We start from the raw sequence: 20,582 nt of genomic DNA on the forward strand, positions 1-20,582 counted from the left end.
CTGGAGAAAGCTGGAGCCAGCAGAAGGAATTAGTGGATACAAGACTGCGTCTTTGAAACATAACTAGAAATCCCTGAGGGAGGGAGAGGACATGGAGGTAATGAAGGGAAAGAATCTTTTCCAATTGACTCTGTGGAGTTTGGTGCAGTCCTGGAAGCCCTGAAAGGCAGATACGTTGAGAGCAAAGGTTGGCTGAATGGAGAAGAGCCTGTTCTGTGAGGGTACCAGGGAGGATTTGCTTACAGGTTCTTTTTGTTACTCTCTGGTTGAGAATTTGGAGACTGGAGTTTTGATTGGAAGATCAGCAACTAAATAGGACAAAACAAAAGAGTATAGAGAAGTGAGGGAGGAGAGAATGGAAAACAAGAGGACTAGGAAGTTGCAGTAGTTTTGACTGTGTTTTTCCTTTTTCAACTACGAGAAGCTATGTAGCAACGTTGCCAAGCTACAGAAGACTTGTGTGGTGTTGGTATTTGCATAAGGGCCTGAGTGTTTTAAATCTAAATTGGAGGCTTGTATCTTGAAATCCTTTAGTGGGGTGTTTTGTTTTTTTTTTTTGTTCTGCTCTCAGTTTGCATGTTTATAGTATGAATTTCCTTGTGCATATGTCTTTTGAACAGAGGATATTAGAGTGCCTTCATAAAATCTTAACTAGCTTAGAGGTAGCTGGTAGTATCAATTACGGTATTTTTTTTCCTCTTTTGGTAAATGTTTTCAGGTTCCATCAACCATATATTCCTCCAAAATCTTCCACTTCCAGTGTGGAAAAGTGCTACTAAAAGTAACTGCTAAGCACATTTATTTTTGTTACATAGATATTATCATACATCTTGAACAATGTTAAATTTGACTGCTTGTGCTTGTTACTTTGGATTACTGATTTGCTCCTAGCTTGATTATAATCTCTTTTGTAAACTTCTATTGCAAAAAAAAAAAAGCTGGTGCGTGCTCTAAAACACTCACTTAACTTTTAGAGATAAAAAGTATTTGTATCCCCCAAACTTGACAAATGCTGTTTCCTAACTGACAGAGAATGCACTGTGGTATTTTTACGGTGTACTAGATGGGGAAAGTATCTGTTTTATAAATCTTCCTATATATTTGCTACCAACAGAATACACTGCATTTGTATCATTTATGAACTCATGGAGGGATGGTGGGCATACCATGCACTGAAAGGACATCTTACTGGGATCCAATTTTCAACATTCACGTGAGAATAAGAATCAGCTGTAGGTGCAAATCAGTGAAGAAAAAAAAAAAGAAAGGAAAAAAAAAGTGTAAAGAATTGTGAAATCTATGTGAAAGGCACAAGGAGAAGGTGAACACAAGAACCGAATGTCTAATATAGAATACTAAGAGGAAAATTTTACAGGGCAATATCCACAAATCAAGTAGGAGCATCAGCCAAGTAATTTTCAGCAAGAAGATGTAACAAGATAAGTCTCATGAATTAATTTATCCTTTCTGAATGTCTGTTCCTACATATGTTAACTGGGCAAAATGCCCTCTGACTTCTAGAAAGTCTGAACTTTTTGGCAGATCTTATGTGAATTTAGTGTCCCTAAGATACTTAGATATAGTGCAATAGTATCCTTGTCTAAATCAACGTGTTCTTGTTTTTTGGGTTTTGTTAGTTGTTTCTAGAGATGTCACAGATTTGAAAAGAAGTTGCAAAATCTGAACGTGAACTTCTAAGTTGACTATCTCATTAAGAGCCCCAGTATACTTAGTGATACACTTAAATTTTCAACATTAATATAAAATTTGCTGTATCTTTCTTCATACTATGCAAAAGCTGTAGAAAATTGTAAAGGCTGGCTTTTCTATATGCTATTCCTGTGATCAAGAGAACCATAATCAGGGCATACATCAGATTTTTGAAGGGTTTTCATTATAGTTAGCAGGGGCTTTTCTTTCTCTTTAGCAAAGATTTGTAAGAACGTATTAGGTGTCTATGTGGTACCCTAGATGGTCTGTTTTCTGGGAATGAGATTTCAGTGCTGGAATAGAGAAGGGTTGAGATGATGTGGTATTTTTAAGGTATTAATGAAATGTCAAATTGAAACAAGGTCTTAAATCTTCAGGTGACAAACTGAAATCTCTTCACTGAGACTGTAGTTCTTCATCTGCCGTGTGAAATGCTCACTTTGGAAATTCTCATTGAAACATTTTTCTCAACCCAGAATTAAAATTCTCCTCTTGGAGCATAGCTCTTACATTGAAATTTAAAATTTCATGAATGTATAGAGATCTACTGGCCTACTAGTGAGCATGTTATTTGCTATACTCAGTACCTACTCACTGCCGCGAGCGCTGGTGCTGTGACCCTGCTGTCAATGAGCCAGCCTCAGCATTGCAGGTTGTGGTTCGTACAAGCCCCTCTTGTGTGTGTGGAGTGGGGCACTTGGAAGGGGCAGCTGGATGCCTGTTGCGCTCTCCCTGTGCCTCTGCAAGGCCACCATGCGAAGTGGTCCTGGGAAGGAGCCACAGGTAAGCTAACCAGTGCAAAAGGAGCAGAGCAGAACTTGAGAGACATTTATCTGACAACAACCACTGAATTTCTATTTAAGTTTTTAAAAAATGGGGACAGTGGTTGATGTTGAAAACAATCACAGAATCATAGAATAGTTTGGGTTGGAAGGGACCTTCAAAAGTCATCTAGTTCAATGCCCCTGCAAGGAGCAGGGACATCTCTAACTCAATCAGGTTGCTCAGAGCCCCGACCAACTCAGCCTTGAATGTTTCCAGGGATGGGGCATCCACCACCTCTCTGGGCAACCTATTCCAGTCCTTCACCACCCTCATTCAAAAAAAAGATTTTTTTCCTTATATCTACTCTGAATGTACCTCCTTCTATTTTAAAACCATTAGCCCTCATCCTATCACAACAGGCCCTACTGAAGAGTCTCCCCATCTTTCCTGTAGGCCCCCTTGAGGTACTGGAAGACCTCTATAAGGTCTCCCCGGAGCCTCCTCTTCTCCAGGCTGAACAGCCCCAACTCTCTCAGCCTGTCGTCATAGGAGAGGTGCTCCAGCCCTCTGATCATCTTCATGGCCCTCCTCTGTACCCTCTCCAACTGGTCCGTGTCCTTATGTTGGTGGCTCCAGAGCTGGACACAGTACTCCAGGTGGGGTCTCTTGAGAGCAGAGTAGAGGGGGAGAATCACCTCCCTCGACCTGCTGGCCATGCTTCTTTTGATGCAGCCCAGGGTGTTGTTGGCTTTCTGGGCTGCAAGCACACATTGCTGGCTCCTGTTGAGGTTTTCATCCACCAGCACCCGCAAGTCCTTCTCTGTAGCGCTGCTCACAATCCATTCTTCACCCAGCCTGCATGCTTTCATGAGTGGTCACTTAGGTAAAGTGAGATACAGGATAAGTAATATTTTGAGGCCTTTTGTTTCTTTGATTTTAGTCTTGATCTCCTTGTCAGTTTGGGGACTTTTGAATACCAGAAGCAGGTCTAGTTTTGCAGACGGCTTTACCTCCAAGCTTGTTAAATCAACAAGGTATCAAGATGTCCACAAAACTACACCGGCTTCTTCACAGTCTGGTTATGACTTTTGATTTTGCCTTTATGCAGAGGTAGAACAGAGTCCTCCGTAGACCCAGAGCAACAATGTGACTTGGCCATAATTCAGCTTCAGTCAGTCTGGATCCCAGGAAAGCTGGGCTAGTAGCTTGTGCTGGGAAAAGGGAAAGCAGCCCGTTTCTCCAGAAACAGCACTTCTGTTACAACTCCTTCCCACCCTTCTCTTCCCTTGCTGAGGCAAACCCCTGATCCTTGTCAAAGTAGTGTTACATCTTACCCATGCTGAGCTGATTCTAGTCAAGGTGTAGTTGACGTGGATTTGAGAGGAGAGTCAAATGCGAAAGAGAGAGGTAAGTGTATTCAGTTTAAAAACATGTAAAAAGGTTGCATGATCATCTGCAAGTGTACCTGGTACATGAATGCTTTCTGTTCCACTCCAAGTGTGTGCCTTCTGGGTGCCCCTGTGCTCACTGAAGATTTACTGTTGCTAGGTGAGGCAAATTGACTTCTGAATGTATTTATTTTAATAGACATAATCACTACGGGTTTACTGTTTTGACAGCTAACTAGAAGGGAGATGTCAATAGACAGAAAGTTTGCCATAGTCTAAAAAGCCACACTTCAGTCAGTAAGTCTAGCTGCCAAAAAGATTTGTTTAAGCAAGAGCAACGAATTGGCAGGAGATGACTTTGCTTCAGTTTTACATGAAATTATTTGTGTAAAAATTTCTGCTGAAGCTTAACCCTTTTACAGTCAATGAAGGTGCCTGTAGTCAAGTTAGATGTAGAAGTTATTCTGAAGTTAGTTGTTTGGGGGTTTTTTTGTTCTTTTAATTTGTCTGGGTAACAATGGCCAAACAAGCTTACTTGTGAATGTTTAACTACATCTTAGATTTGTCTCATTCTCATATTCTGACTATGGCACTTCTGTGTTCATTGTGATAAAATTCAAAAGAATGTAACAGGTCTACTGGCCACGTAACTTAAGAAATGCATCAGAGTGATTCCAAAAGCATGTAGGTGTTAGAGTGACAGGTAGTTTCAGTTCATATAAATGCCTATTTTGATAACAAGACAAAGGAGAAAATAGAAAAGTTTTTGAAGAATTTAAAAACAAACATGATTTCCATTGAACTGTTTTGCAAAGGAGAGGAAGGGAAATACAGTGGAATATTTTGCAAAGCAATCTACAGTACAATGGAGTTCTTGTTTTCAGCAGCATTAGTGCTGTAGGATTTTTTTCAATTCCCCATATCATGTGTCCTACATATTCTGCGGAGTGACAGTACTTAAGAGTATGCTATGTCAGTATACAATTACATTTTGCTTTTTCACTTGAAAATATTTCCAGTATTTTCTTAAACTTGTTTTTTTACTCTTGTTCTTACAAGGCAGTAAATTTTGATTTTGAATGGTGTATATTTTCTGTTAAAATGTGATGTTTTCCTTACGTATTCCTAACACTGAATTTAGCATGATTTGTGCATGGATGTTTCTGTATACTAAAACTGTTATTGCATTTGAGCTGATGTGGTTTTATTAAAAAGTCTGTATGTGTCTTTTTATTCATTTCTTAAGGAAGTCTATACTAGCAATTAAAGAAAAAAATGTTGCTCTGTATGTAAATTAATGTAATCATAGAATCATAAACTGGTTTGAGATGGAAGGACCTTTAAAGACTATCTAATCCAAACCCCATGCCATGGGCAGGGACATCTTTCGCTGGATTTTCACTTTGCTCAAAGCCTCCTCCAGCCTGACCTTGAACACTGCCAATGATGGGGCAATAGATAAATGGGTGATCCCACTTATCTATGTAGCAAAGTTGTAAGATAATACTTGCTATTGTAAAATTATATACTTCACAACCATAGGAAAAATTAAAAGTAAGGCGAAGATTTGATACAGATTTAAAGTTTTTCAGGTGTTGTAACTTTGACAAGTACTAGGTCAGATGAAACTACTGTAATTGTATTTAAAGCTCACTGCATTTCATTTGTTGACACTTTGAGAGAAAATGCTTTAAGTCCCTTTCATGGAACTATAATATATTTAATATTTATTTTCTTAGAATGTAAATGTGCATGTTTCTAAGAAATGACTGGGAAATCTATTATGAAAACCTGTCTCTTGAATATGTGGTTTTGTCTGCAGACTAGCGTATGAATTTGACCCAGCTAAAAATAGTCCTGGACCTGGACCCACTCTTATTGGTGAAAGTATTTTTGTTGTCTGGGGACAGGGGGAAATGGGAGCCACCATGAGTTCACGTGCTACTTCAAAGAGTTTGCATTTTCTTCTGAGCAGAGCCAGCATTTAATTTGTACTTTTTTTCCAGGCCAAAGATCACGTGGATATTGGTCCTCTGGCCCTCACAGTGATAATCCAATTGCCATTAACTGGACGTTGGTTCAAAAATATTGCATGTTTAATAAGAATCATAAAGCAGACTGGATCTCCAGTACACAGTGCTGTAACAGAAAGATAATGGGCTACAAGAGAGACTAATAAGATTTTTGAGTTGCAAAAGCGTTAAGTCAGTTTAAATCTATTTGTTAAGCTGCTCAAAACTGGTAACACATTAATCTTAAGCTGTAGTGTGTGAGCGCAGTCATTGCTGGCGTGCATTAAGACATCTACATGGTCACCTTGTGCTTTAGCTCTTCTTGCGACTGAGTTAGCACTAGCAATCCCCTAAGACTTACTTAAGGTGAAATATGCGGAAGATGAGTTAATGAAGCATATGCAGCAACTCTCAGTAGCAGATGTCTGGTTTTACTTGCTTTATGGATGCCAGGACTACAAATTTGGGATGGCTATGGCTGTCTATTTCTTCTGCCATAGAGCCATCCGTCTCAATTTGGACTTTGAGCCTGGTTTGACCCTCCTTCTGCTAGTGGATCTGACTAACTTCCACACATGTAAGGACTGCAAAAACCTCACTTGGTAGTGGTTGTGAGTCTTTGCTTGACTATTCCTGTGCTGCTTCTGCACTTTTTTTCATTTCAGGTTAGTGCAGCTAAAACCCCGAGTGAAAAGCACTGCTACAGTCTGTTTAACTGGTGTGAAGGTCTTCTAGTCCAGAAGTGGCATGTCATTTAGAAATTCGTTTGACAGTTATTTGCTTCAATGGTTTTGAAAATGACAATGTTGTTTGTTTTTGTTTTTGTTTTTTTTTTCTCATTCTTTTTGAACCCCTGTTTTATATGTCTGTGTTTTTTTTTTTTCCTCTGCCTAGACCTGGTTAACCATTTCTGTGAACAGGTCCTCAATTTTTTACTTTGTCCCTACTTTCCTGTCGTAGCCCCATCTTCCCCTGGTGTCGACTCCGTACCCTTACAGCGCACAGGCAGTCAACACGGCACACAGAACGCAACAGCGACCTTCCAGAGGGCCAGCTATGCGGCCGGCCCAGCCTCCAATTACGCAGACCCCTACCGACAGCTGCAGTATTGTCCTTCTGTTGAATCACCATACAGCAAATCTGGGCCAGCCATCCCACCTGAAGGGACCTTGGCTAGGTCACCTTCCATTGATAGCATTCAGAAAGATCCCAGGTGGGTGAAACCTTCATTGTCTACTATTTTCGTGCTCGTGCCAAGGTTTGGAATTGTGGCTTGCTTTGTGTGTTGCTACTGTTGAATATCAAGCCCCCCCCCCCATGATTGTACATGAAAGATTGTTTGCATAACAGCTTTATCCTAATGCTTTACCTTGGAAGGCTCTCATGAGCTCTTCCATGAAATTAAATGATAGGTGTGGTCTTGAATGTGTGTGTTTAACCTGCTTTCCATACTGCCACCCTTCAAAAGCTTATGAAAAGTAATTTTCTATGGAGGTGGGAGGAGTAAAGTGACTGTTTTGACTCTATAACTACTGTGGATTGAATTTCAAGTTACTCCTTTGGGAGAAGTTATTAGAGTTCTTGGTTTGTCTGCAGTTAATATTCATGAAAGGTGCCGAAAAGGATATTCTGGTGTTGGGCAATGAGACTCAGCAGTGTGGAAGCAACATGTAATCAGGCTTGTGCTTCACCCTGCGTGTTGTGCTGGCTTCCAATGCCAGTACGTGGTAACAGAATGTGTATGTTACAGCTTTGCAGAAATGAATGTTGCTGTGCATGCTTTTTAAATATATGGGACAACTTTTAATGTTGCTGTGAGGCATGACCATCCTCATATACCTAGGGAAGGTGCAAGGAGGAAACTTTATATCCATACATACCCCAGGCAGGCAGATGGATTAGAGAGAGTTTTCTGGCAAATGATTTTACTTCCATAACAGCAGTGGAAATGCTAACTGTAATCCTCAATGCACTTGGTGATTTTGTTCAGTTTTCTGATAGAAAAGAAAGCAGGTCTCTTTTGTAACTTAAGTTTAAACTTGTTGCAAATGGTAATTTATACAAGGTTTTTCTGTGGCAGATGGTGTGATTTATTTATTTATTTTTGCTATGTGTAATTTAATTACAGGAAAGCCCAAAAATTTGCCCCCAACAAAAATGCTGGAGGTGTTTAAGCAACAATTTGAAGATACTTATTTCTCTGCTTTAAAGACCAAATATTCACATCCTGATCTCTTTACTTGTTTACGTTATAGTAGTTATATCTCTGTCTCTCCAACCAGGAACACAAAAGCAACTAAATTTTATGAGGCATCAGAAATATCACTGCTTGCAACTACCTCTGCCATTGCACAGTTTTACTTGTTGATAAAACTTCTGTCTTCAACCTCTTTTTTTTTTTTTTTGTCCCCCCATTAGCTTTTCCTCCAGAAATTTGAAAAAATATAAATTGAATTCCTCCCCTTCTTCCTCTTGCCCCAGAACAAACATTGGTAACCAGAGGGAAAGTCTTTTTCTGAAATCTTGATATTTTGATGTATTTGTATTCCAGAACATAAAAGCTCGTGGGGGAAAAAGAGCTTTGCTTTGTAATTGTCCCTTGTTCAAACTTAAAGGAAATTGCATTCGGACTGCACTAAACCAGAGGAGAAATTGCTGTAATCTGTATGAAATGTTCTTAGGAGAAGCATGGTGATGTTGAAGGCACTATTCCCTATAGACAGGAAAGACATTTACAGTATCTCTACTGGTCCTAGGCATAGTATCTTTTTAAGAAAAGGTTATCTTTGTTTAGTTACTCTGCTATCATTTGCAGCTGTTACAGTTAATACATAGGGTATCTGCTTATAAAAAAAATAATTCCTCTTGCAAATTATTCATTTGCCTGCTTTTTTCTGCTTTTTTTATTCTTTCTCACCTTGTGATACCATTTGTTAAATTCCTAAGTATTGATTTCTGTAGGTAAAGTAACAGTAAGCAGTCTTCCAGGTATAAGTTGAACTTTATAAACTCTTTAGAGGGGATCAGTAAATATTATTACTAATGACTATTAGGTAGATTGGGATTTTGCACAAAATAACTTGTGAAGGAGATCTGCATTACTCTTGATCTCAGTTATTTGATCCGTGGACTGTGCACGTCTCTCTTCCTGAGTATTGCTGCTCTTAGTTGTTGATTCAAATAATTCTTACAAAGCAATGTCTGGAGCACACCTGATTGTTATGTCATAGTCCCCAGAAGCTATACTCTGCCTAGGCACACTGGCTTGTGAAACTTCTCTGTGGCCTACAGCAGTTGCTGATCTTTCAGCTGTTGGAAAGAGGAAAAATGGGAAGGAGTTTGGAGAAAAGCAACAGAAGCAATCAGGAGACTTTTAACATGTTGATGTCTATGGATAGATTACGAAAATGTGGATAAATGACAACTGTGGAAAGGAGGGGACAGAAGACTTTCCAGATGCTTGAAAAAATATTAGCAAAGGACAGAAATTATTTAGGGTAGTACATGAGAGGTATAATTAGAAGTACTGGCTTTAATTAGGAAAACATGGTGCAAATACAAGAAAGACTTTCAATGGCTGTGCTAAGTTGCGTTGAATGCCTTAAAGCGTTATCATTTATACCTTACCCAGCAAGAAAAAAAAATAAACATGTTGGTCAATGGATGGACTTTGTCAACTAATCAGTTTTGAGTTTCCTTACAGACCTATTACTGCTTTGGTTGGCGTGATGGTTGGGGTTTTTTGACTGAAATAAATTGTGGAGGTGAATGGCATCGTTTTCAGACACTGAGCCTACTTGTCCAAGTAGAGGTCCAAAGAAAGGCTCAGTGGCAGAGGAAGATCTGCAAGACAAAAGCATACTAATTGCAGACTTTTGATTCACATTTGCTATATATCAGCTCAAGATGAGAAATAGATACCCAGAAGAGAACATACTCATCCTAATAAGCAATTAGAGTTCCTAAAACTGAACATTATTTTCTGTAATCTTCAGTTCAGGCAGAATTTCCATCTGAAGTCCCAGAAAAATGGTTGGCAGGCACTGATGTAGTTGACAATTTTTTCCATTGTTTTTACCATGTAGTTTGGATTAGTAATACTCCAGTTTTACATATGTGTTCTGAGATGACATTTGGCAAATGAAATTTTAGCTCAACATCTGTTCTGCATCATCCAACTGTCAAAAAATGCAGTTCAATGTTCATTAACTTAAAGTTTAGGACAAAAACTATTTTTTAAATAGTATCAAGGTATTTATTATCAAGTTTGTGGTAGGGGAAAATTTTTAATTTATGCAGGTAGAGTGCTAGCTGATATGAGCTCATCTGCCAGGTAGTAAAAACTGTGTACTTCTATACTGGCAGAGAGTCTGAGACTTTGTTATTTAAAAAGCAAATAAGCCCCATGTCACCTGTCAGAAATAAAACTGAAGGTCTGCATATGGAAAATGGAAAAGTTTAATATCAAAGATAATTTACAGATTGATTCTTCAGAGGATTCTTTTATGCTTATGTCAGAAAGGAAGAGAAATACATACTAGGGCTGTGATATAGACTTTCGTGCCATAATGTCTCATATGAAAAAGTGGCAGAGGGAGGAGGAAAATAATTATGTGGAAAACCCTCCATTAAGGCTACTAAAATGAATTTCAGAGTTCAAATGCCCATTTTCATATTGCATTAAATTATATTGATCTACACTTACAGTTTTCCTTTATGGCATCCCCTTTCCCAAGATATGTGTTTCAGAACCTTTAAAACTATTTATTTGGAAGAAATGGGGTAATTTGGTAGAAGAAGCTATAAAGGATTCATTCTTCATTATAGAGTAGACCACAGTAATGACTGGGCTCTTGTTAAAAAAAAAAAACAAAAAAACAAAAAAAACCCCCAAACAACAAAAACCTCCACAAAAAAAAAAAAACACACACACACAAAAAAAACCAACAAAACCACTAGCAGTACAATCATGTTGCAACTTTACAAGAAAACAAAATTTTTAAAACCAGGTATCTCATAGTTGTTCTCACCTTTGGAACTGTCTGGGTATAGGTCAGAACAGAGACAGAGTTTTCCAGGTATTGCATGATTTAACTGTAATACCCTGAGACGTTTCTGCTCTATTCTATGCTTTCAGAGTCAACTTCCCATTTCGTTACCTCTCTTAGCCTTAATTTCCTCCTAAGCAGAAGATGATGGTACTGTCTGTCTTCTAAACTTTTAAATTGGCTTTTTTTCCACTTATGAAAGGAAATAAATTAGATCACAACATTTTATGTGAACTGTAAGTTCCAAAACTAATCTTTTTTTAAAATATTTTTTCAAAAATATGCTCAGTTTGCAAAATACAAGCTAGAGAGCTTGCTTTCTCTATAGGAAAAATGACAGAGGTAAAATAAACTCTAGTTAAATTTCTGTGCTCCAGTAAAACTGCTTATGCAATTAGCACACAGAGTTTGAACATGGCCTGTTAAAAGATAAATATTTCTGCAGGAGTCTTCAGCGTATATTTAATCTCACTTTGTTCCAAGGATTGTCTGGGTGTTAATAGTGTTAGTCTGTTCTGGTTTTGTTTGGGGCGGGGGGGGTTAAGGTGGCAGCTTCTGTAGGAAACTGCTAGAAGTCGCTCCCCTTTGTTCAGTGGACTCGGCCGGGCCTAGGACGGACCTGCTGCTGGCCAAGGCCGAGCAGATTGGTAGCAGAATGTCCCCTGATAACGCCTCTGCAATAACGTATTTAAGAAGGGGAAAACAGGAAAAAAAAAAAAAAGAGAGAGAAGAGAAGATGTGAAGAAGCTGAGCAGGGGCAGAGGCGCAGAGGGGGAGGTGCAGGCCTCATGAGCCTTGCAGGCCTCACCCTCTGGCCTCTCGCCAGGTGGCCGACTGGGCCTGACTCACCCCGGCCCAGCTGCAAGAAGTGGAGAGGAGATGAAATGGATGATGTGAAGAGATTCTGAGAGGCATCTGCCAGCCTGTTGTGAAGAACTTTTCCTGTGAGAGGAATGGCTGCAGACGCCAAGGTCAGTGAAGGAGGGGGAGGAGTAATGCGGCTCCTGGCCAAGATTCCCCTGCAGCCTGTGGTGACGACCATGGTGGAGCAGGTTGTCCCCCTGCAGCCCATGGAGGTCCATGGAGGAGCAGAGATCCACCTGCAGCCTGTGGAGGACCCCACGCCAGAGCAGGTGGAGGCCTGATGGAGGCTGTGACCCGTGGAGGGCTCGCTGGTGCAGCTGTTCTGGAGAGACTGCACCCCATGGAAGAGATGACCCACGCCAGAGCAGTTTCACGAAGGACTGTGGCGTACGGGTGGGACACCGCAACAGAGCAGGGGAGGAATGTGAGGAGTTCTTCCCCCAACCATGAAGCAGCGGCATAAAACAACATGTGATGAACTGACCGCAACCCCCATTCCCCCTTCACCCCTGTGCCGCTCGGGGGGGAGGGGGGAAAGGTGGTAGAGATAATGTTAAGCCCAGGAAGAAGGAGGGGTGGGGGGGGTTATCTTGTTCCCTGTCTCATTCTCCTTCTAGTTTTAGAAATAAATGAATAGTTTTCCCCAAGTCGAGTCTGTTTTGCCCAAAACAGTAACTTTAAGGATTTCTCCCTGTCCTTATCTCAAACCTCGAGCCGTTTTTCTTATATTATCTACCCCTATTCTCTCAGAGGGTGGGGGGAGTCAGAGAGAGACTGCGTAGTCTGGTCCCGATGGGGGCTGAACTACGACATAGTCTACTGTAAATCTGAAGAGCAGCCAGGCACTCGAACAGTGAAATGAGGTAAGAAAATAACAGCGTAAACCTGCATGTGTGGGAGGTTGGAGGTCTTGGTGGGAGTGTGTCTGGTAGCTCCTTTGGGAAGAGTTGCCACCTTTAGAAAGAAACTTCTCGTGGGCTGGAAGGCCTTGCTGTGACTACGGGCCAGCTGGTAGCAACACTGTGCAGCACTGCTGAAGTCAGTCCTGAGATGTGGGCTTGGGTTTTCAGATTCCAGAGTTGGTGGATCTCTAGCATAACTCTCTAACCTAAGAGGTGGAAGACTGAAGCTTATATTCCTGGTCTGGATGAAACAGAACAGGGCTTGCAGATGTACCTCCCTGCTTTTATATGACACAGTATGTGATAGGCAGCTCTTCTTTTCACAAAGTAGTTTTCAGAGGTCTCTCTTACTGTTATGTGAAAATAAGGGTAAAGTAAAGGGTGAGGTGATTCTCCAAAGGTGGTGGTGATGGTGGGGAAGCCATGGGAAACATAGTTCTAGTGGATCTGAACATGTAAATGTTTGACAACGTGGGCTTCCCTCCAGAAGTAAACGGTTCAGCTTCCTATGTCCTACTAACATCCTGTTAAGAATAGTTTTGCATCTAATTATATGGGCCAGACCCCTTGTATTGGTAGAACCAAGCAGTGGTGTTTGAGAGTGATCATTTTGTAGCTCTGTGTTTAGGTATGTCTTTCATTCATCAAGGAAAAACCTCCTTTATTTTACCTACTTAAAAAATGTACAATCTCTCAGGCTTGAATGTGTACTCCTCTGCTTATGAAAAAAAACTGACCCTAAAAGAAAATAAAATTGCAGAATCTAGACAGCACCAAATATACACCAAATTCAAGAATACACCAAATTCAAGAATAGCAAGTCTAGAGCAAATTGTAGTTCCTCCTACGGGATTGACAGAATGGATTGACAGCAGCCTTGAGGAGAAGGACTTGGGTGTGCTAGTGGATGAGAAGCTCAACATGAGCCGACAGTGCACGCTTGCAGCCCTGAAAGCCGACCGCATCCTGGGCTGCATCAAAAGAAGCGCGGCCAGCAGGTCGAGGCTCGTGATTCTCCCCCTCTACCCTGCCCTGACGAGACCCCACCTGGAGTGGGGTCCAGCTTACCCCCATCATAAGAAGGACATGGAACAGTTGGAGAGTGTCCAGAGAAGGGCCAGGAAGATGATGAGAGGGTTGGAGCACCTCTCCTGTGAGGACAGGCTGAGAGAGTTGGGGCTGTTCAGCCTGGAGAAGAGGAGGCTCTGGGGAGACCTTATAGTGGTCTTCCAGTACCTCAAGGGGGCTTATAGGAAAGATGGGGAGAGACTCTTTAGCAGGACCTGTTATGATAGGACAAGGGATAATGGTTTTAAAGTAGACAGAGGTAGATTCAGACTGGACATAAGGAAGAAATTTTTTTTTTTTTACAATGAGGGTGGTAGCACACTGGAACAGGTTGCCCAGAGAGGTGGTGGATGCCCCATCCCTGGAAACATTCAAGGCCAGGCTGGATGAGGCTCTGAGCAACCTGATCTAGTCGGGGATGTCCCTGCTCCTTGCAGGGGGGTTGGACTAGATGACCTTTGAAGGTCCCTTCCTTCCTTGAAGGTCATAGAAGGCCACCAAATTGGTCAAGCACGATCTGCCCTTGGTGAAGCCATGTTGGCTGTCACCAACCACCTCCTTGCTCTCCATGTCCCTTAGCATGGTTTCCAGGAGAATCTGCTCCATGACCTTGCCAGGCACAGAGGTGAGGCTGACTGGCCTGTAGTTGCCCGGGTCTTCCTTGTTCCCCTTTTTAAAAATGGGGGTTATGTTCCCTCTCTTCCAGTCATTGGGGACTTCACCAGACCACCACGACTTCTCAAATACAATGGCCAGTGGCTTGGCAACTTCATCTGCCAGTTCCCTCAGGACCCGCAGATGGATCTCATCAGGTCCCATGAACTTGTGCACCTTCAAGTTCCTCAGATGTTCCTGAACCTGCTCTTCGAGTACAGTGGGTGGTTCTTCATCCTCGCAGTCCCTGCTTGTGCCTTCCACAGCTTGGGTGGCGAGACAAGAGCCCTTTTCGGTGAAGACTGAGGCAAAAAAGTCATTGACTACCTCAGCCTTCTCCATGTCCCGGCTAACCAGGACACCGGTTTCCTTCTGGAGGGGGCCTATATTCTCCTTGGACTTTGTTTTGTCCCCTACGTACCTATAGAAGCTTTTCTTGTTGCTTTTTATATCCCTGGCCAGATTCAATTCCGTCAGGGCTTTAGCCTTCCTCACCCGATCCCTGGCCACTTGCACAGCCTCGTTGTAGTCCTCCCAGGCTACCTGTCTCTGCTTCCACCCTCTATAGGCTTTCCTCTTCACTTTCAGTTGGTCCAGGAGCCCCTTGCTCATCCATGCAGGCCTCCTGGCCTTTTTGCCCGACTTGTTCTTCATCGGGATGCACCTCTGCTGAGCTTGGTGGAGGTGCTCCTTGAATGTGGACCAACTTTCCTGGGCCCCTCTTCCCTCCAAGGCCACCTCCCATGGCACTTTGCCCATCAGGTCTTTGAGGAGGCCTGAATCCTCTCCCTCCACCAGAAGGTAAATCCTTTCCTTTATGCTGGAGGGAGAGAAGTGAAAGACCACTTACGTACTTGTCAATGATACAGAGCATTCAGGAGTACAGGGGCAGGAGCTCCACATAGTGTCGATAACTGCATATCTAATAATTGTGAGGGAGACAAGACCGAAGTCTCCTTTTTGGACAATTTAATTGCTTAGTCCCACCTTCCCCCCCAGTAATGCTGGACTGTCACTTGAAGAATCGCAACAAAGCTCTTTCCACTGTTTCTTTCTAAATCTGTTGTGAGTTTTAATGGCTTCATTCATCCAGGAAGAGGCAGGTGGACAGTGTACCTCATCCTCGTACTGTCCATAGCTCATTTCTGGTTCTTGAATGGCGTAGCTGAACTTCTAACGGTGAATATATATCTCGATGCAATTTCTGCCTTTGTTTGCCACACATTTTGCTCAGTATCCTGTGGCTCATTTGCAAACTTTGACAGATGCAAAAGCTGCGTGATGCCTTTCTGTGATGACAGACTGTAAGAGCCAGAAAATGTTGTAAGTGTATTTTCCAACCAGACGTTAAAAACGTGGGGAAGAACCATACTTTCAGGCTTTACTGGGCTCATGTAAGCTGTTACGATCTCCTGGCAAGATAAAGTACAGAAGAAGCCTCTCAGTAGTAGCTCTTGGACATCTCGTCAGCCAAATGGATAATAATGACCTTACTGTTTACAGGGATGTTGAGAGTAAGCTAAATTTGTAAGACGCTTTGAAGTTCAAAGGACAGTCTTGCTCTTACTTCCATGGGAAACATGGTGGGAGGGAGGGAAGGGAAATGCGTTAGGTCAAGAAGATGAATGGCGAAAATTTTGAAGCAGCTTGCTGAAATCAGGACACACAGTATCAAATTTTCTAATTTTTCTAAGCAACTTAAAATCCTCAACACTGAGACATACATTACTATGCAGATGTTGTTACTTTCCGAAGCTGGACCGCAGTGTGATGTTGCACAACTATTTTATAAGCAGGAAACAAAAGCCAGCTAATTTTGTAGCCGTAGTACAAAATGTGTCATTGAGAGTGCAGGAGATTTCCGCAAGAGAGTAACACCAACAGTTTCCAGTGTAGAGTTGAGCTAAAAATGATGAAGGGAAAGAATGATCAACAACTTTCATTAGTTTCTAACAGAACTTTATAGCTTTTATAAATAAAGGGCCTGATTTTAAGAACCCTAGCTCTGTATAGATTAAGCATGTTAGATGGGAATAGAGTGATCTCTGCCAGCTCACTCAGGATCACTGCCTGATCCAGCCCCTAGCCTTTCTTCCTCCGGTCCATTGCTGTTCCCCTGGTGGTCTCCACCACCTTCACTTAGATCTTTCTTTCTCACCTCGTTCCACTGCCCCACTCCAGGAGCTCAACAAGCAAGTGAGGTTCAGAGATGTATCACAGTTGTTAGCATTAACCCAGTAGTTTCCTAGGAAGCAGAAGCCTCCACTGATCTCATAGAAATCCTACAGCCATTGTTGCCAGGGAAACTCCTGTTGTCTAGACTTACTGTGAAATATTTGTTCTTCTTACTTGGTTTTGTTTGTTTTAAGCCACTGCAGCAACAGTAATATAATAATAATAATTTGTGGGTCATGTTTATCCGTACAGTGCAATGAAGTGGAGGGATCTGGATAGCTGAAGACCTGGAAAGAAATGGTAAAATTTTCTTGGCTCTGTCCTCAAAGGAGGACAGAGTGGGATCTCTAGGTTTCCTGAATATGCCAAAGGTAAAAAAATACAGAGGAGGAAGGCACATGTCGGGAGAGGAGGAGCTGTGCAAACTCTGTCCCAAGGTAAAACAAATAATTTACTTCAGGAAATGAGCAAAAGCTAAGCAAGTTGACAGAAGAAAAAGTATTTTAATTTAGTTTTTTACTCTTTAAAAATCATTTGAAGTTAGCTTGATAATCCTTTTGTTCCATACCAGGACGTGATATATTTTAGTTCACATGCTACGTTTCAAACAGGAGGGCTGATTTTTGTTTTTATGCTGCTTGATGCTATATTTTTCCTTCCACCTACCTGAATTTGAGCATCTTGAGTATAAAAACTTAGTTTGAATGTTTGGCCTTGATAGCTGATGAGGCTAAGGAAAAGTGATTGCACATTTTTGTGCGGTGGTGGAAGTGGGAGGAATGAATTCTGACAACACAGATGTAACGCAGTAAATGCAACTTGCTTACCTTCAAGGTACTCAGGGTTTTGTCATGTTTCTGTGTTACCCTCTTTCAGAAGCTGTGCTGATCGGCCAGCCTCACTTGTTCTACCTCTTCTTACTAATATGGAAAGGGATCACTGTTCTTGACTCCCTGTGAGTCCTGGAAAGATTCAGAAACTGAAATTTTTATAGCTGCTTTTTAGCTCATTTCATTGTCCTTAAAATATTCAGGCTCGATAACTTCTCTCAAACCACTGCAAACTAACACAGCGTTTGCAGTTCCATAGTCCTGGCTATCTCCTTATGGAAACATCAGTCTGGTTTCTGCCTGGGACTTCCGTATACCTCCAAAAATCAGCAAGGTTATTTCCGCAACAGTTTTGCCATAAGGGTTCTCCTATTCTTGGTTTATAGATGGTACAAGTGCAGAATATCATGTGACCTTCACATATCAAACAATTTCTGGCAAAGAACTGACCTTAAATCACCTGGATCAGAACAATGGGGTGAAAAAAAAATATTTTGTATTTTATTTCTTAACATGTTTCAAAAAAAGAAGCAGGAAGGTGTTCCAGGGGTGGATTCCTCTGGCTGAAGGACTGACATAGCATGTAAGATGTTAGATATAATGTTCTTGACCTGGGATTTTCCCACTACCAAGGCACCGATGCAGGTGGAAAATGACCACACTGCTTTTCCTCCACCACAAGGTGGCATGTGGACAGCCTGTTGGCACCCTCCTTGGAGGTTTCCTGCTCATGGAACTGCCTGGGTGGGGACTGCCACCTGCTGATCCCATGCCCCTTGAACTCAGGGCAGAGCGATGCCACGTGGGCAGCCGAGGATCGCTGGACATGGTTGGAGATGGGGGGACAGCCTCACCAGAAGCAGCAGCTGGAGCCCAGGAGATGCCTGCTGGGACTCTGGGTAGATGGTAAGCCTGGAGCAACCTACAGTTTCTTCTGTTTCTGTGGAGTTGGTACTTTATTGTTGGCTGAGTTACATTGCTGCTGTTCCCTTTCTGGTTCAGCACTCTGAGCTGCGCATCTCACGATATGACACACAAGTGTGCAGTTAGTGGTCTGCTTGCAGAAAGTCAGGGTGTCTGGGTCTATTTGCAACTGATATTTTGCTGTGAATAAAGTTTGCTTCAATTGAAGACATAAAATGTTTGAACTGTTTTAGCCAGTTGTAATTCACGTCCAGTGATTCACAGATAGAAGCGGCCTCTGTTGTTCGGTGACGTGATCCTATAATTACATAAGTGTTTGTTTTGCCCTACCTAAATTTATGGTCTTGAATGACCTTAAAATGAGTGGCTTTTTTTTTTTTTTCCTCCTTGCAAGATGTTGGCTTTTGTAAGGGGTTACCCTTTTTGTGCCTTTTTGAGTTTTTGTATATAGTTCTGTGATTCCTTCTTGAGTTTTCTGTATAGTTCTGTCATTTCTTCCAATAGCTTTTAATAGGGAAGGCTTGACAGTTTACTGCATCAGAGTAGTTGCCAAATGTCTTGTAAAGCTCTGGCTGCACACAAATTGGCGCACTGAGGGCTCTTTAAAAGTTTTGACGTTAGATCACTTTTTCAGGAAACAGTGAGAGAAGAGGATTAGATTTCTCCTGTGACTTTACCACCCTAGCTGTGAATGGAGTTTGCCATGGATAGCCAAATTGCAGAACCTTTGTTTAGGCAAAGCTTTTCCTCTTATGTGTGTAAAAATTATCTTAAATACATAAAATCTTCTCTGTGAGATGAAATCTTCTTTGCATAGTCTTCTCTAGTGGATGTTTTTTTTTCATTTCTCAGCAATTAGATTTTTTTTTTTAAATGAAATTTTATCCTAAACTGTAAAGGTTTTATCTGCAGCCGCTAAGGGATAACAGATCCCATCAGCCGCTGCATTTTCTGTGGCACGACTCCAGCAGCCATCTGTTATCTTTCTGCTTCTGCACGATTTACACCCCAGAATCTCCTCTGTTAAAAAAACAAACAACAGAGAAGTCTGCACAAAAGCTTTCTTCTAAAGTATGTGAGACTATATACGTTATTTCAGTAAAAATGAGAATTCAGTCTTGGATGTGATAAGAGAGATTTTAGAGCAGTTTGATTATGCTGTATAGGCAGAAGGGGGCTGCCTTTTCACAGGGGGAACTTCCTAAATGAAATTCCCTCGTCGACAAATATGTGTGCGTGACTTCCACAGAGAAATTCAAGAGCCGATGTCTCAAAGTGCACGCTGAATATCTCTCCACCTTTTTCTTTCCAGTTACCGGTTCTCACTGATTCAGTTTTCAAGTCAGCTTGGTGGAAATATTTTCACTGAGGAATGTGTTTATCACCCCCTGTATGCCTGTAATCGTATTGGTTGAACACACGGGTACAGTGAAATTGAGCTTAATAGTTCCTAATCCCCAGCAGGTTTATTACTAGGCCAGATTTGCCTCATAATAATAAAGCAAACAACTTCTCAGAATAACTTGAAATATAAATGCAGGAGCCTTATTCTTGTTCTGTTACATATTCAGTGGCATAAAGCTGTCTGATACTGAACTTGTGTCTTCTTTCCTTTTGTTATTTTAAAATAAAATCAGAATTTGGGCTAGATTTTTTTTTGCTTTTTTAGTTATGTTAAACATGTCTTAGTCTCTCTCTCTGTTTCAGTTAAGTGTTTGTGTTGTGGTTTTGGGGGGTTATTTTTGTTTGTTTGGTTTTTTAAAATTAACAGTAAGAATGGGATAGGAATCACCTGCTACTCAACCGTTTTTCAAGATTCTGTGATGAGGAAAATTCTACATTCCATTGCTAAAAGGAAAAAAAATGGAAGTGTTTTGCTAGGGTGAAGGGAAGAACTGATGGAGCTGTTTTCCTTCACAAGAGCTTTTATGGGGGGTGGGGGGGTGGAAATCAAGAAAACAGTCTGTGCATCAGTCCCTCTAAAATTTATTTCAGAGCATTATTTCTATTTCCTCTATACAATTAAGAATAGAATGGATGATGGAGGAATGATACAGCTGATAGGTGACAGCTGAGACCTGCAGAATAATGAAGGTAGCCTTTCATGTTTGTGTTGGCAATTCCAGCGTAGCCGGAAGGGTAATGAAATGCACGAAATCATTTTCAGAAACATTTTAAAATAAACTATTTATGAGCTCATTTCTCTAACATTTTAAATGTCTTTTGGAAAATGGAATTCTCT

At 41.4% G+C, this 20,582-nt stretch overlaps 1 protein-coding gene across 9 annotated transcripts in view; it reads left to right on the plus strand.

Moving 5' to 3' along the window:
• Positions 1–20,582, plus strand: part of CTNND2 (catenin delta 2) — a 676,745-nt gene that overhangs the window by 418,461 nt on the left and 237,702 nt on the right. For all 9 annotated transcript variants that reach the window (XM_086740367.1, XM_086740369.1, XM_086740370.1 and 6 more), the window contains one exon: positions 6,836–7,088. In XM_086740367.1, coding sequence (XP_086596493.1) covers positions 6,836–7,088 — 253 coding nt within the window. The remainder of the gene's footprint in view (positions 1–6,835; positions 7,089–20,582) is intronic.

This window comes from Chlamydotis macqueenii, chromosome 2 (genome assembly GCF_036417535.1).
Source record: "Chlamydotis macqueenii isolate bChlMac1 chromosome 2, bChlMac1.mat, whole genome shotgun sequence".
Taxonomy (NCBI): Eukaryota; Metazoa; Chordata; class Aves; order Otidiformes; family Otididae; genus Chlamydotis; species Chlamydotis macqueenii.